A 14314-nucleotide genomic window follows, 5' to 3' on the forward strand; every position below is an offset into this window, starting at 1 on the left:
ATCCTCATTGCCACTGGACCCAATATCTGAGAATCATGCTCCTTTTACCAGCTGTTGCCTTCCTTAGGCTCAGCTGGATTCCCAATAATGTCTGGAACCCTAACCCCCTCCTCTTATGTCCCTATGATGCCAGGAGGGTCACGACCTGCTGCAGCCTCTACACACCCGATGGCACTTGTTTGCCAGTGGCTGAGTCCCCCTCTCAGCCTTGGTCCTGATTATGGGCCCACCTAAGTTTATGGTGTGGCTATGACTGGCTCCTGCTGTGTTGCCGCCTCCATGCATGTGGTCTGTCCCTGATCCAGCAAGTAACCCATGCGCCTCCACCAAAATCCCAAACTGGTGCTCAACAAGCTGACGAGCTCATTTACAGGATTAATTGGACTCATTCCCAAATCGAGCGGATTTCCGGGGCCCGCCTACCCCCATTCTGAGGAAAATTGCCAGTCATAGGAATGGGGACATGAAATCGGCACGCTGGCCGGCAGCACATTTTTAAGCACCCACCCACTTCTGTTCATGCCCCTATTGGGACCTAAATGTCCTGCCCAGAAGTTGAAGGCGCTTGTATTACAGCAGTACTATTTAGACAGCCTTCCAGTTCTAAGACATCATATTAATCTTCTTCTTGGTTTATAGTAACTACTCATCATTTTCAATTTTCCACCTTTTTAATTTTCACTAAATGAATCATGAAACTTTTCTGTGTTTTTCTCATTTTGAGATCAATTTTGCAGGCTTTTTCTGCCTCTTCTATGGAAGGTCGCCGAATTTAGTGCCAGACACTTAAGTGGACAGCGGCTGGCCTTCCATGGGATCAAGGACCCTGCTGCCGGAAGTCTCGCCTTTGCAGAGCTGCCAGTCAATCAGAGGCCGAGGAACATCGCTGGATTCAGGCCTGAGGTAGGGTGGCCTTCAGCGGGCCCCTCCCTTCCCAATGCCGGATCCTTCTTTCAGGCACCAAGTACCTTTTAACAAGAGACCTCCCCCACCGAGCCGGGAAGCAGACCGCACGGTTTTCCATGCCGTGCTTCCCATGCGGCAATTGGTGGCGGGGCAGGAAGGCCATTCACAGGCCTTTCCACCCTGGACGAAATTTAGGTGAAGGTGGGATGGTGGCAGGAGTACCCCCTTCACCCCCCACCTCAAATCCCCTCTAAACATCCTACCTCTTGCCTTAAATCTATGCCCTCCCCCCAGGTTATGGACCCCTCAACCAAGGGAATAGGGTCTTCCTATCCAATCTATCTAGACTTCTCATAATTTTATACACTTCAGTTAGGTCTCACCTCAGCCTCCTCTGTTCCAAAGAAAAATAACCTAGCCTATCCAATCTTTTGTCATAACTAAAATTCTCCAGTCCAGGCAACATCTCCATAATTTCCTCTGTACAATCACATCTTTTTTATAGTGCGGTGTCCAGAACTGCATGCAGAATTCCAGCTGTGGTTTATACATTTCCAGCATAACATCACAGCTCATATATTCTATGCCTCAGTTAATAAAGGCAGGTATCCCATGTCTTCTTGACCACCTTAGATACCTGTCCAGCCATCTTTCAGAAATCTGTGGACATGCACGCCAAAGTCCAGCAAAACCTCCCAGTTCTTATATTCTATGTCTTGGCAAATAAAGGCAGGCATCCCGTATGCGTTCTTGACCACCTTATCTACCTGTCAAGCCACCAGGTCACAGATCTGAAATGTTAACTCTGCTTCTCTCTCCACAGATGCTGCCTGACCTGCTGAGTATTTCCAGCACTTTGTTTTTATTTCAGCACCCTTCGGAGATCTGTGGACAGGCACTCCGTGGTCCCTCTGTTTGTTATACTTCTCAGTATCCTATCATTTATTGTGTATTCCCTTGCCTTGTTAGTCTTCCCCAAATGCATTACCTCACACTTCTCAGGATTGAACACCATTTGCCACTGTTCTGCCCACCCGACTAGTCCATTGATATCTTTCTGCAAGTTACAGCATTCTTCTTCATCATTAACCACATGGCCAATTTTTGTATTGTCTGCAAACTTCTTAATCAGACCCCCTATATTCAAGTCCAAATCATTGATAGATACCATAAAAAGCAAGGGACCTCATACTGAGCCCTGCAGAATCCCACTGGAAACAGCCTTCCAGTCACAAAAACATCCATCGACCTTTATCCTTTCCTTCCTGTCTGAGCCAATTTTGGACCCAACATGCCACTTTGCCTTGGATCCCATGGGTTTTTATTTTCATGACCAGTCTGCCATGTGGGACCTTATCAAAAGCCTTGCTAAAATCCATATAGACATCAAATGCAAGACCCTCTTCGAACCTCCTCGTTACCTCCTTGGAAAAGTCCATCATGTTAGTTAGGCACGACCTTCCCTCGACGAATCTGTGCTGTCTTTGATTAATCCATGCCTATCTAAATGAAGATTTATCCTGTCTCTCAGAATTTTTTCCAATAATTTCTCCACCATTGAGGTTAAGCTGACTGGTCTATAATTACTTGGTCTATCCCTTTCTCACTTTTTAAACAATGGTACAGTGTTAGCTGTTCTCCAGTCCTCTGGCACCACACCTGTAGCCAAAGAGGAGTGGAAAATATCGATCAGAGCCTCCGCTGTTACTTCTCTTGCTTCCTTGAACAGCTTCGGATACATTTCCTCTGGGCCTGGGGATTTCTCAACTTTCAAAGATGTTAAACACGGAAATACTTTCTCCCTCACTTATGATAATTTCATTTAACATTTCACGTTCCTCCTCCCTGATTATAATGTCTACATCATCCCTCTCTTTTGTCAAAACAGACACAAAATATTCATTAAGAACCATATCCACATCCTCCACCTCCACACACAGGTTACCCTTATGGTCCCTAGTAGGCTGTACTCTTTGTCTAATTATCCTCTTGCTCCTTATGTACTTATAAAAAATCTTTGGGTTTTCCTTGATTTTCCATGCCAATATTTTTTTATGCACTCTCTTGGCTTTCCTAATTTCCTTTTTAATTTCGCCCCTACACTATTTATACTTCACTAGGTTTGCTGCTGTATTGAGCTCTCGTTATATGTCATAAGCTTCCCTTTTTTTACTTTGTCTTCTCCTTTAATCCCCTTGACATCTAGGGGGCTCTGGATTTGTTAGTCCCACCCTTTTTCTTTAAGGGAACATACTTGTTCTGAACCCTCACAAATCACTTCCTTGAATGCCTCCCTCTGTGTCTCAGTGATCTGACACTGATTTACTGTCAAGTAGCTGTTTCCAGTCCACTTTAGCTAAATCACATCTCAGCTTGGTAAAATTAGCTTTTCTCCCAATTGAAAACTTTTATTCCTGGTCTTTCTTTGTCGTTTTCCATAATTACCCTAAATCTATCATGATCACTTCCAACAAAGTGCGCCCCAGCTGATACTCCTTCCAACTGCCCAGCTTCATTCCCTAAAAATAAGTCCAGAACTACCCCTCTCTTGTTGGGCTTGCTATGTACCGGATAAAAGATGTTCTCCTCATCCCTGATCCCTCTGTGTCTTTTGTATTAATTCTATCCCAATTAATATTAGGGTAGTTGAAACACCACAGTACTACTGCCCTATTGTTTCTGCACTCTTGAGAGATTTGCCTACAAATTTTCTCCTCTATCTCCCTCTGACTGTTTGGGGTCAATAATACACTCCCAGTAGGGTGATTGCCCCTTTTTTGTTCTTCAGTTCAACCCATATCATTTGATGATCCTTCAACCATATCATCCCTCCTCACAGCTATAACTGTTTCTTCAATCAATTTTGCGACCAGTACCCTTCCCCTTTTTTTTTTAACCCCCTCTCTATCTCGTCTGAAAATTCTGGATGCAGTTTAACAGTGAGGTGGTGCCCCACCCACCGGCTGGAAAATTAGGGGCGAGCCTGCCTCCGCAAGGCATGACAGCCACGCTACTATTTTGATGGCTCAGGCCCCTAATTGGCTGCTGTTGGGGCTTCTGCCCATCTGAAGCAGGAAGTCCCACCTCCAAGAGCTGCCACCCAATCATTGGGCTGGCGCTATTTAGACCCAGCAGCACACTGGGAGCGGTGGCCACTGCCGGAACTGCACCCAGCAAGAGGAGCCATGATGGGAGTCAGCATCCAAAAAGATAAGTGGGCGTCGGGCCTCGCCAGGAAAAATAGGCTACGCCCCGAGGGGTGGGAGGTCAGAGTGTAGGGAGTTTATTTTAGCGGGGGCAGGCTGCGCTGCTGGGGGGGGGGGGCAGGAGGCCCTCCATGGGACACAGCGTGCCCGATCAGGACTGGCACCCTCCAGCCCGCGAGGAGGTTGCCATGTATTCCTAGGCGGCCTCCTCAGGTGCCGGTGCCTGTCTGCCGCTGCTAAAATACCAGTGGTGGCAGGAAGAGGCCCTTAAGTGGCCATTAATTGGCTGCTTAAAGGCCTCAAAGTGGCCTAAGGGCGGGGGGGCCATTTGCCATCTCCCCCCTGACTCCGCTGGTAAAATAGCAATGGGGGAGGGTAGGTGACAGGCACTGAACTCCCGCCTCCCATGCTATTTTAGCAACCCCCCCCCACCACCCCACACAACCCCCTCCTAGCCTGCTCCCGGGGAGGGGGAGGGGATTAAATTACAATCCCTGTAACCATGAATGTTGAGCTGCCATTTATGCCCTTTTAGCTATGTCTCAGTAATAGTTATAATACCATACTGCCATGTATCAATTTGTGCTCTCAGCTCATCTGCCTTATTCCCTAGACTTCTTTCATTGAAGTATATACCATGCAGCACTGCCGAAATCCCTTGTTGTTTATTTTCTAGCCTTGTTTCCTCTGCCCTCCAAACATGCAGACTAATTTTCTGCCTTCCATTTCCAACTTTACTTCTCTCTCTTCTGAATCTACTCTCAGGTTCCCATCCCCCGCCAGGCCAGTTTAAACTGTCCCCTACAGCATTAGCAAAACCGCCTGCAAGGATATTGGTCCTGGCCCTGTTGAGTATGGCTTGTACAGGCCCCACCTGCCGAAGAAGTGGTCCCAGTGCTTCAGGAATCTAAAGCCCTCCCTCCTGAACCATCTCTCCAGCCCCTTCATCAGCTCTAGCTTCCTGTTTCTGTACTCGCTAGCACATGGCAACAGGAGTAATCCAGAGATTGCTACCTTTGAGGTGCTGCTTTTCAATCTCTCTCCTAGCTCCCTAAACTCTGCCTTCAGGACTTCATCCCTCTTTCTGCCTATGTCATTGGTGCCGACATGGACCACGACCTCTGGCCGTTCACCTTCCTGCCTCAGAATGTCCTGCAGCTACTCAGTGACATCCATGACTCTGGCAGCAGGGATGCAACATCCCATCCTGGAGTCACATCTGTGGCCACAGAAGCGTTTGTCTCTTCCAATCACTATCGAAACCCTTACCACTATTGCTCTTGCACTCTTGTTCCTTCTTTTTGGTCAGCTTAGCCACCCATGGTATTGTGGAATTGTCTCTGCCCGCACTCCCCAGAGATACCATCACTCTCACCAGTATTCAGAACTGAATACCAGTTGGAGAGTGAGATGCACTCATGTGATCCCTGCCCTGCCTGCTTGGTCCTTCTTGCCCTTCTGGCAGTGACTCACTCCTTCTCTGTCTGCACATTTTTAACTGTGGGGTGACCAACTCAAGAAATGTACAATCCACGAAGCTCTCAGCCTCACGGATGCCTCGTAGTAACTCCAGACGGCGCTCAAGCTTTGAAACCCAGAGCTCGAGCTGCTCTAGGTGGCAACACTTACAGCACATGTGGTCATTCAGACCAAGAGAAGCATCCAGGAATTCCCACATGACAGTTGTGCATTCCGTGGGCTGAGGTTCCCTGCCCTGCCTTTTACTTAGATTACTAGATTATCTAGAAACACTTAATTAAAAGCAAATTTCTAGTAAGAAATCATATTTTTGCATGGTGGTTCTTTTATTCTTTAGCTTTCAATTATAGTAATGCATTTTATCCCCTGGTTTGTGAGCAATATAAAAAGCATAGGCGAAATTATGCTGTGGATACTTGCATATGGATACTTAAAAGGTTTATTAAAATTTATATTCCTGCTATTTGAAGGAAGGCATTAATCAGTATTTTAAAAATTGGTTAGTGCCTCTAGAGAGAGTATTTCACAGTGTAATTTCAGGGAACTTAAATCAACTCAAAAATACTTACAGGGTGTGTCGCAAAAGAAGTCCTACTAACAGGATCTGACTTGCGTGAGGATGATTGTTGCATATCATCGAAACAAAGCTCGAGGAAACACCTCCTACAGTAGGGAGAAAGTGATCTAGTCCTGGCCGCCATTACTGGCTTCTTGCGTTCCTTTTCAGATCTCTTTTCAGAGCACGATTTTCCTATCAGGTTAAATGATTTTGCAGACCTTGGTCTTCTAAATTGATTCTCCTTTCTTCCACCTTCCGACTGTATTAAATAAATAAAGTTTGACAAAACCAAAGTAGTGGCTTTATAAAATGGACTTTTTATATTGCTTTTTCCCCTGGGCCCAAAATATCGCTGGACTTTCCACCACTGCAATGATATAACTTCACAGAGGTACAGCGAAAATCCTGCTAATGTGCATAAAACAGGGTTTTACACCACACATCTGACAAAGTTAGTGGCAACAAATCCAATGAAATTATGTTTCATTACACGGTAATTTGGTTATAGATTTGCTGTATTATAAAACAAAAGTTCTATAATTACAACAAACCATGAAGAACATGTTCTTAAATATACCAATTTTTTCAGTTTGTTTGTTTTTTAAATTCATGAATGGTTTTAAACTTTGATAAGCACAGTTTGTACAATATAAAATCTCCAAAAATGAAACATTAATATTAAAGACTTACCAGGCACAAACTAGAGGCAATTTTCTTTGCAGATCTAGGAGAGCACTCTGTAATTGTTGTTGTTGTAGAAAACTCCAATTTTGGTCCAATTAACTGAAATGATAAATGAAAGTTGAATTACCAGTTTAATGTAATGAACTATTTTGTTTATCCCAAAAATGGAAATATGTTTCAATATCTAATATTGTAAAAATACTTGTGTTGCAGTGGGGGGCCTCAAACACAGGGATTGCACACCAGAAATTCATGTGCAGAGCTCACAATTGTCCGACCAAAATGGTTGGAAATTCATGGGCAGACCATGTTTGAATTTCTGATAAGATGTTGCTGGTGAATGAGGCGCCCTGCTGGTTGTGTCGATTCATCAAATTATTTAATATATTTATAATACATTTTACTGTCATTGCTATATGTAAAACATATTGCAGTAAATACTGGGGCCAATATCAACAGTCTTACAGAATATGCAGCATTTAGCACATTACGGGGACAGTTTGTTTGAACCCGAATTTGAGGGCACTGTGCCCACCTGAAATAGTTAGTGTGCAGCCTGTGTCATTTTCATTCATGGGCATCATTTACATACTGCCTGTGTAAAATGTGCTTCCTATAAATAATATGGGTGGGAAATCCACCCAGGCAGTGGATTTTGAAGGGTCTGCAGTGGAACCTTGAAGGGAAGGGTTGAATGCGTCTGGAGTGAAAGGAAACACTCGTTTTCAGCAGCCAGCAAAAGCTTTGCAGCAGCCAGAGCAGCAAGGACAATAAATTGGAAGCCTTTAAGCCTCTAAACGTACAGTGACTGGCATAAAAAAATGCACCAAAGCTGCACCCATCTTTCCCTGACTGCAGCTGAGGATCCCTTTAATGGATGCTCAAAATAGCCACATCGCAAATTGTACCATGCATGCTTGATGGGTTGGGATCAGGAATTGATTACTATATATTCATAAGGCATAGGTTTAGAAGAGGTGTGAACCAAACTGGTAGTCAACCTTCCAACCAGTTTCAATATACAAAGTGATTCTTGAGAACACAGCCAGTGGGGATGTCATCCGACTGCGCCAACCTGCACACATGCGCAAACGGGCTCCTGCTCTCTGCCCGTGTGCTGCGTTCCGCATTGCCAGGACCGGTTGGTGCATGTGCGGATGACATCATCACCTAAATTGCCAGGACTGGTACACGCATGCTCAGATGATGTCATCGCATTACGCGGGAGACAGAGCAAGCGGAGAAGCGGGGAGAGAGCGGGGTGTGGGAGACAGCGGGGGGGGGGGGAAGCGGGGAGAGAAAGGGGTGTGGGGGAGAAGTGGGGTGTGGGGGACAGTGGGGGGGAAGCGGGGAGAGAGCGGCCGAAGACCTTAATGGCGGCGGGTGCGCTCTCCTCCTGCCTCCCCGCCCGCTCTCTCCGGCAATTCCAACCCCCTCTGATCTCCCGCTCTCTCCGGCAATTCCCTCCCCCCCCCCCCCCCCCACCCCCCACGATCTCCCGCTCTCTCCAGCTGTTCCACAGCCAGCTGATCTCTCCGGCCATTGTGTGCTGCCATGTGTTTATGTTGCCTTTGTGTGATTATTTGAACAGCGCCATCTTTAGTTCTGGCAGCTGCCTGAACCTCACTGACTGACGTTTAGGTTGAGCAGGCTGCATTTGTGCATGTGTCAGTGTAGCGCCACCGCGTTGTCAGCAAACGCAGCCTTCAATATACTGGCCCCACTTCTGCCTCCTATGTTTTATATATCCAGTACAGGCACAGTGGATTGAATGGCCTCATTCTCCATGAAAGGTACCAGGGGATATAGAGCAGAAGTACCCAAAATTGTTTTCATTTTAATGCAGCCTCCCATTTAAGCACTCACTCCTAATAACTCCTGCACAGCTGGGATGCTGCTCACACTCTCCAGCCACATTCGGCAAGTTGCCTAATTAACAGGATTCATGTGCTTCGTGAATCTGGCATAGAGATTTTTCAAAGGCTCTCATGCCCCTCTTGAAACAGTGACATCCATGTCAGACTGGTTTCTGGTACTACTCCAGTTTCCCAGCATTAGTCTTGGGTATTGTTAAATTGATCCACAGTCATGGTTGAAAGTCAAAGTTTAAGCCTAGATCGTAGCTATACAAATGCAAATTCTTATGTATGAAATTACTTCACTGTTTAAAGCACAAGGTACAATAAAAACAATCACAAACTAAACACTAAATTCTGATTACTATCAAATAAAAATGTTGCCTTACAAAAACTGGTGAACATCTTCTCATCAGCACTTCCCTATCCACTCCAGGGTATGAGGGAGTCAACTTTGGCTCAGGGAACAAGAAATTTCTTGTATTGTCTTCATAGTTCGCTAATTTTTCATCCACTACAACCAGAAGATGAAAATACCATCAGTCTTTTGACAGCAATCCACAAAATTTACTTTCAGGGCCTTCTGCCATCAAGTGTCCGAATGCATCACAAATATAAAAATCAAAGTGATGCTTGATAATGCAGCTGGCCGCTGACGTCATCAGACTGCGCCAACCTGCGCACATGCACAAACGGGCTCCTGCTCTCTGTGCGTGAGCTGCGTTCTGCATTACCAGGACTGGTTGGCGCATGCACAGATGACATCATCGCGTAACACTGGGGAGAGAGCAAGGCGGCAAGTAGGGAGAGAACGGCTGAAGACTTTGGTGGCAGCAGGTGCACTCTTCCTCTTCCCCACCACCCCCCCCACCCGCTCTCTCCCCCCACCCCGCCCACTCTCTCCCTCCTCCCTGCCTGCTCGCCCTCTCCGGCCACTGTGTGCTACCATGGGTTTACGTTGCCTTTGTGTGATTATTTGAGCAGCGCCATCTTTAGTCCTGGCAGCTGCCTGAACGACATTTTAGTGGAACAGGCTGCATTTGCACATGTGCCAGTGCAGCCCCACCCAGTGGTTGTGTTGTCAGCAAGCGCAACCTATAAAAATCACCAATAATGCTTGCCATAATAAAAGTATGCCAGGTAAGTGTTGAATTATAGGAACTTACTTTTAAAGATGTAATTATCTGCTGTACTGATATAACAGCTTAATTAATGCAATGTAACTGCACATTCAGAAGTTAAAGATTGTGACTGGGGACTGTAATTTGGAATTGTGCTCTCTTCTGAAAGTTCTGTCTTATATAGCCCCTCTCATTGCTGTTTGCTGTCACACATTTGTCAACTATTTACATCCAATTTGAAAAGTGTAAGAGAGAAACATCTAGCAGGGCTACACAGGCTACATTGTTTCCCGGGGAGCAGGCAGTGCTATGGGCTGCTGCCTGTGTGGACCACGTGGCTTTGAAGAAACCTGCGCAGGTAGCAGCCTATGGTGCTCTCTGCCCCTGGGGAATCGACATAGGCTGTGTAGCTACTAGAAAGCAGTTCTAAGTAAATTAATTTCTGCTCCTAAACTTGTAATTGGTTGATATCCTAAAGTTGGGTATTTTTTTCATTATTTCCTTATGTGAACATCCCTGGCTAGGCCAGCATTTATTGCCCATCCCTAACTGCCATTGAGAAGGTAGTGGTGAGCTACCTTCTTGAACCACTGCAGTCCATGTTGTGTCGGTACACCCACAAGGCTGCTAGGGAGGGAGCTCCAGGATTTTGACCCAGTGACAGTGAAGGAACAGCAATATGGTTCCAAGTCAGGATAGTGTGTGACTTAGAGGGAAACTTGTAGATGGTGGCGTTCCCATGCGTCTGCTGCCTTTGTCCTTCTAGATGATATAGGTATTTTATGCCAACTGAATGTGACGAAGCATTAAGGTGCATTCAGTGGTATAAATGCAGGTTCACAAATTCTAAAGCAGGCTTCATAAGGTTATAAACTTGTTAAGCCAGCCAACTGAAACCATCAAGTTAACCAATTATGAGTGATCAGAGGCAAATAATCCTCAACCTGAATATAAGAACAACAAATAAGTGAAAACCTGAATTGGAAAAGCATACAATTTTGTTTGCGAGGATAAATAAATAAAAGGGTGAAGAATCCAATCCATATCTGAACAGGAATTGAAAAATGGCCAGGAAGGCAAAAAGAAAACTATGGAAATATAACTAGAACCAAAAACTTACAACTGGTAAAATAATCATACTAACCTCTGCTGTAGCCTACGGTATGAATGAGAGGTGACACCTAGCACACAGTCAGCACAAATCAATATCACTCTTCTATTCACTGATATCAATGGATGGGAAATGATGGACTTTGCACCTGATATTTTCTGACATGTACTGACTGTGTAAGAGTTCCCACCAGCTACGAGCACCAGCTTACAAAATTTACCCTTATAAATAAGCGGGAAAAAAACAAAAGCTTTGGTGCATATCATTAAGAAATTGGAGAAGTTCTGAAAGAAACGCATCGGGCCGGCTCCTTGACATGTTCCTGCCTCCTTGCGCTTTTGCCGGTCGTGAGCTTCGAGCGGTGATGGCTACCCACCTGGCAGCAGAAGAGAGCCAATTAAGGTATTTGAAAGTTCAATTTGTTTCAATTTTGGTACTTCAATGATTTTTTCCGAACATTGCACAGGAACCCCGCTGTGTCTGCAGCTCGTCCTCCTCACAGTTGGTGAGAGGTCAGATCACCATGACAGGCATATGCAGAGGTTACTTTAAAGGATCCAAATCGTAGTTTGTAACACATCCTCTGGGCAATACTTTCAACTGGAAGCATTTCTCCTGCAGAGGGATGAAATAGATTGTGCTGGGCGTCAGGATGTGACTGCCCATTCCAGCATCGGTATCGATCCTCCATCTTGTATCACCCTCTTCTTTTCCATATACCTGAGCAGCACACTCCATTCTCAGTGGGGCCACTCGCTGCCCTTCCCTTCAGCTGCTCTGATTGGCCCTCCTGTGTTCAGTGCCCATCCACTATCCCTAATTGGACAGCGAATGCAGAGGCCACCTGTTAATTGATCGCCTCCCATAAGATCGGGCTGGAAGGTGCATGAGCAGGGTCGGGACCCCAAAATGATCCCGATGCACAAAAACTTTTAAGTGAAGAAAATTTCGGCCTATTTGAATACAATCTGCAACAGTAAAATTGTATTTAAAGAAAATAAATATGTTTTAATATATGGTGGCTGCTTTTTGTCTTCAGGTGTAAATCATTTCTATTTGGATCTGCACTGCTTCAACACCTCCCTGAATCTCAAGTAGTTAATTCTACATTCTAAGCATATTCCAATTCAGCGGCCAGGACCATTTGAAAGAAGTAACACAGGTTGTGAGTGACTGCTCTCTAACTTCCAGGATCTTTGTCGAATGTACAATGAAGTTTAGTGACTCAATAAGGGCAACAAAGGCGTTATGGCTGATAGCTGTTGTTAATGTATATTGTATACATTTCAGACAGCAGACCAATATTTGACCTAATGGTGCATTCACAAATCTCAGTTTCCAATTTGGCAGCCAACGTACTTCTGGAAGAAATCATGCTTGAGAAATCACAGCCTGAAATTAGTCCACCATTGCAAATTTCTAAACACAAAAAATGGTTGCAACAAGTAATAATTTCTCCCCCAGCAACTTGCAATGCATGTGTAACCAATGAAGTCTAACTATCACTGCTAGAATTCCATAAGGGAAGTGATGAGAATCCTCAAAGATTCTCATGCAGTAAAAGATTATTGTGCTTTTAAAGCAAAATCTAGTCACAAAAGTTTTAAAAAACAGTGAGAAGAAGTTTAAAATGTTATTGAGATAGGTTGTGAGGGGTATGATACTCTAGTGATTATGGTGCAGGGTTAGTAATCTAATAGTGGGAGACTGAAGCCATTGTCTTTGGTTTCTGCTACAAATTCCATCCCGCTCCCTGGCCACTGTCTGTGGCTGAACCAGACCATCCACAACCATGGCGTCCTATTTGATCCTGAGATGAGCTTGCGATTCCATATCCATTCACTCACCAAGACTGTCTACTTCCACCTCTGTAACATTACCTGTCTCCACCCCTACTTCAGCTCATCTGCTACTGAAATCTACATGATGCCTTAGTTATCACTAGAATTGATAATTCCAATGCTCTCCTGGATCGTCTCCCATCTTCCACCCTCCAAAAACTTGAGCTCATCCAAAACTCTGCTTCCTGTATCCTAACTCGTACCAAGTTCCATACATCCATCGCTGACCTATATGAAAGCAAAATACTGCAGATGCAGGAAATCTGAAATAAAAACAAAGTACTAGAAATATTCAGCAGGTCAGGCAGCATCTGTGGAGAGAGAAGCAGAGTCAATGTTTCAGGTCTGTGACCTTTCAAGGAGAATTTTACTACATTAAATGTGCTATATAAATGCAAGCTGTTGGTGTTGTTGAAGTTGTGAGTTCAAGTTCTATCAGTAAATTAATAAAAAGAGTCATCAATAGTGCCATAAAATGACACCTGTGTATCAATTACCTGCTCAGTTTTGGCTTCTGACTTCATTGCAGCCTAGATCCAGACATGGATGCAAAAGCAGAATGCTAATAGATAGATCAGAGTAGCTACTCTGGACAGCACTGGAATGAGTATGACGCCAATGAGCCCTAACAAAACTCAGTCAATGGGGTTGAAAGGGGAGATCTTCCAGTAACTGAAGTCATATTGACAGAGGAAGATGGTTGTGATTGTCAGGGACCAATCATTGCAGCCTTAAAATATCACAGCATGCATCAACTCTTAAAGTGTCTTCATCCTAACCACCTTCAGCTCCTACATCAAAAAATCTTCCCTTCACCATAAGGTCAAGAGTGAAGATTCACGCTGACAATTTCACAATGTTCAGCTCCATTCACAGCTCTTCTGATAATAAAGTAGTCCATGCCAGCATCCAGACTATGGCTGACATGTAACAGATACCATTTTTGCCAGATAAATGCTAGGTAATGACCATTTCAAAGAAGAGAAAGGCCAGCCATCTCTCACTCAACTTCAGTGATACCACCAACACTGAGTGTCCCACCAACATCTTAAGGATTGCCATTGAACAAAGCTAACTGGCCCAGCCATACTAACACCGTGACTACAAGAGCAGTGCAAAAGCAGGGTATTCTGTGATGAGTGGCACACTTCCTGATTTCTCAAAGCCTCTCTGCTATGTACAAGGTTCAAGTCAGGGAAAGCTGAACACCATCCAGGACAGAGCAGTTCACTTAATTGGTGCCCCTGTGACTAGCCACAATATCCACTCACTTCATTACTAGTGCATTGTCGCTATGTTGAGTATGATCTACATGGTACATTGCAACAGCTCATCACGGATTACTTCAACAGCATCTCCTTCCCTTGTGACTTTTATCACCGAAAATGACAGGAACAACAATATTATGAGAATACATCATCCCCAAATTCCCCTCCCACTCACATCCCATCATGAATTGGACATACATCACCATTTCTTCATTGATGCTGGGTTAATATCCTGGAATTCCCTACCAAACATCATTATGGAAGCACTATCACCACTAGGACT

The 14314-nt window shown here is 44.8% G+C and overlaps 1 protein-coding gene across 5 annotated transcripts in view; it reads right to left on the reverse strand.

Moving 5' to 3' along the window:
- Positions 1-14314, reverse strand: part of spata6l (spermatogenesis associated 6-like) — a 148145-nt gene that overhangs the window by 75816 nt on the left and 58015 nt on the right. For all 5 annotated transcript variants that reach the window (XM_068030245.1, XM_068030244.1, XM_068030247.1 and 2 more), the window contains 3 exons: positions 9080-9204; positions 6841-6933; positions 6161-6409 (listed from right to left, as the gene is read on the reverse strand). In XM_068030245.1, the coding sequence (XP_067886346.1) occupies positions 6161-6409; positions 6841-6933; positions 9080-9204 (467 nt within the window). The remainder of the gene's footprint in view (positions 1-6160; positions 6410-6840; positions 6934-9079; positions 9205-14314) is intronic.

Source organism: Heterodontus francisci, chromosome 4 (assembly GCF_036365525.1).
Source record: "Heterodontus francisci isolate sHetFra1 chromosome 4, sHetFra1.hap1, whole genome shotgun sequence".
Classification (NCBI taxonomy): domain Eukaryota; kingdom Metazoa; phylum Chordata; class Chondrichthyes; order Heterodontiformes; family Heterodontidae; genus Heterodontus; species Heterodontus francisci.